This window comes from Austrofundulus limnaeus, unplaced genomic scaffold (assembly GCF_001266775.1).
Source record: "Austrofundulus limnaeus strain Quisiro unplaced genomic scaffold, Austrofundulus_limnaeus-1.0 Scaffold597, whole genome shotgun sequence".
Lineage (NCBI taxonomy): Eukaryota > Metazoa > Chordata > Actinopteri > Cyprinodontiformes > Rivulidae > Austrofundulus > Austrofundulus limnaeus.
In genome coordinates, this window is record NW_013952999.1 from 50,663 (window position 1) to 52,028 (window position 1,366).

Sequence of the window (1,366 nt, forward strand, 5' to 3'; positions counted from 1 at the left end):
TTCCTCAGCTTTATTTTGAACCATAGTTTGTAAAAATGGAGCAAGAAATAAGGAAGTTATAAGAGTTTTTCATCAGGATGACACCTCACAGTCCATTGACATCCATTCATTTTGTTGAGGCTCCTCAATGATAACAGAGCTCCAGTGTGTGCACGTCAATGTAGCTAGCAATGCGCTAGCCACGCCCAATCCAGTAATATATATCAATGGTCAGATCAGTGTATCCTGGACTTGTCAAGTGTTTACTTTTATTTGCCAATGAACCCTCTCTGTGTGTGACACTCTGAATGTTGTAATGTGGGCAGACACATAAATGCACCTATTGCTGGTTTGCTGTGACACAAAATTTCCAGTATCTTGCAAAGGAGTTGACCAGTCATGACGTGGCTGATAAATAATGAGAATACACAAATCTTAGTAAGAGGTGGACTATATCACAGTTTCTGTTCAAATCACAGAAAAAAATTGACAAGACTTGTTTTTTATATATGTCAAATGATCAAATTTATTTACCTGCATAATGTGATCAATGCTAAAACCTTTTAAGAATTTCTTCATCATCTCTGTATTTGACTCAGATGCTGGCTATGAATTTGATCTTTGCTACACCTCGGTCCTTAAGAGGGCCATCCGCACCCTGTGGTTTGTTCTGGACAGCATCGACCAAATGTGGCTGCCCGTCCACCGGACCTGGCGGCTGAATGAGCGCCACTACGGGGGGCTGACGGGGCTGAACAAGGCTGAGACGGCTGCCAAACACGGAGAGGCTCAGGTCAAGATCTGGAGGCGTTCCTTTGATATTCCTCCACCATCTATGGATGAGGAGCATCCCTTCTATCAAAACATAAGCAAGGTGACAGCCTCCAATAGCTGAGTGTTTTTAACTGACAAAGCACAGGTTTTCATCGCGCAGAGTTCGTCTGCGTGGCTGAAATGCTGCTAACTTCACGAGCCCATTTCTTTTGTGATAGGATCGGCGTTACGCTGATCTGACAGAGGACCAGCTCCCCAGCTGTGAAAGCCTTAAGGACACCATTGCCAGGGCTCTCCCTTTCTGGAACGAAGAGATTGTACCTCAGATCAAGGAGGGAAAGAGGGTCCTGATCGCTGCCCATGGAAACAGTCTGCGGGGCATCGTGAAGCACCTCGAGGGTAAGAAAACATGCCTCTTTGTCAAAAAATGCTTTTAAACCAGCTGAAGTAAAGTAGTAACTTACCCCAAAATTACGGTGCGCAGCGCTGTGTCTTCTGAATAAATGAAAATGATTTAAAACACAGTTGTTTATACTTTTAGCAGCTCTTTTTATTCCACAGCTGACCTGCTAAAAATGACAGATTTTCTTTTCTGGATCTCTGACAGACGGAC

The 1,366-nt window shown here is 43.9% G+C and overlaps 1 protein-coding gene across 1 annotated transcript in view; it reads left to right on the forward strand.

Annotated features, from left to right (window-relative positions):
• LOC106531099 (phosphoglycerate mutase 1) overlaps positions 1-1,366 on the forward strand; it is a 6,673-nt gene that overhangs the window by 3,168 nt on the left and 2,139 nt on the right. The window contains exons 2-3 of the mRNA XM_014026865.1: positions 579-853; positions 972-1,152. Of these exons, the coding sequence (XP_013882319.1) occupies positions 579-853; positions 972-1,152 (456 nt within the window). The remainder of the gene's footprint in view (positions 1-578; positions 854-971; positions 1,153-1,366) is intronic.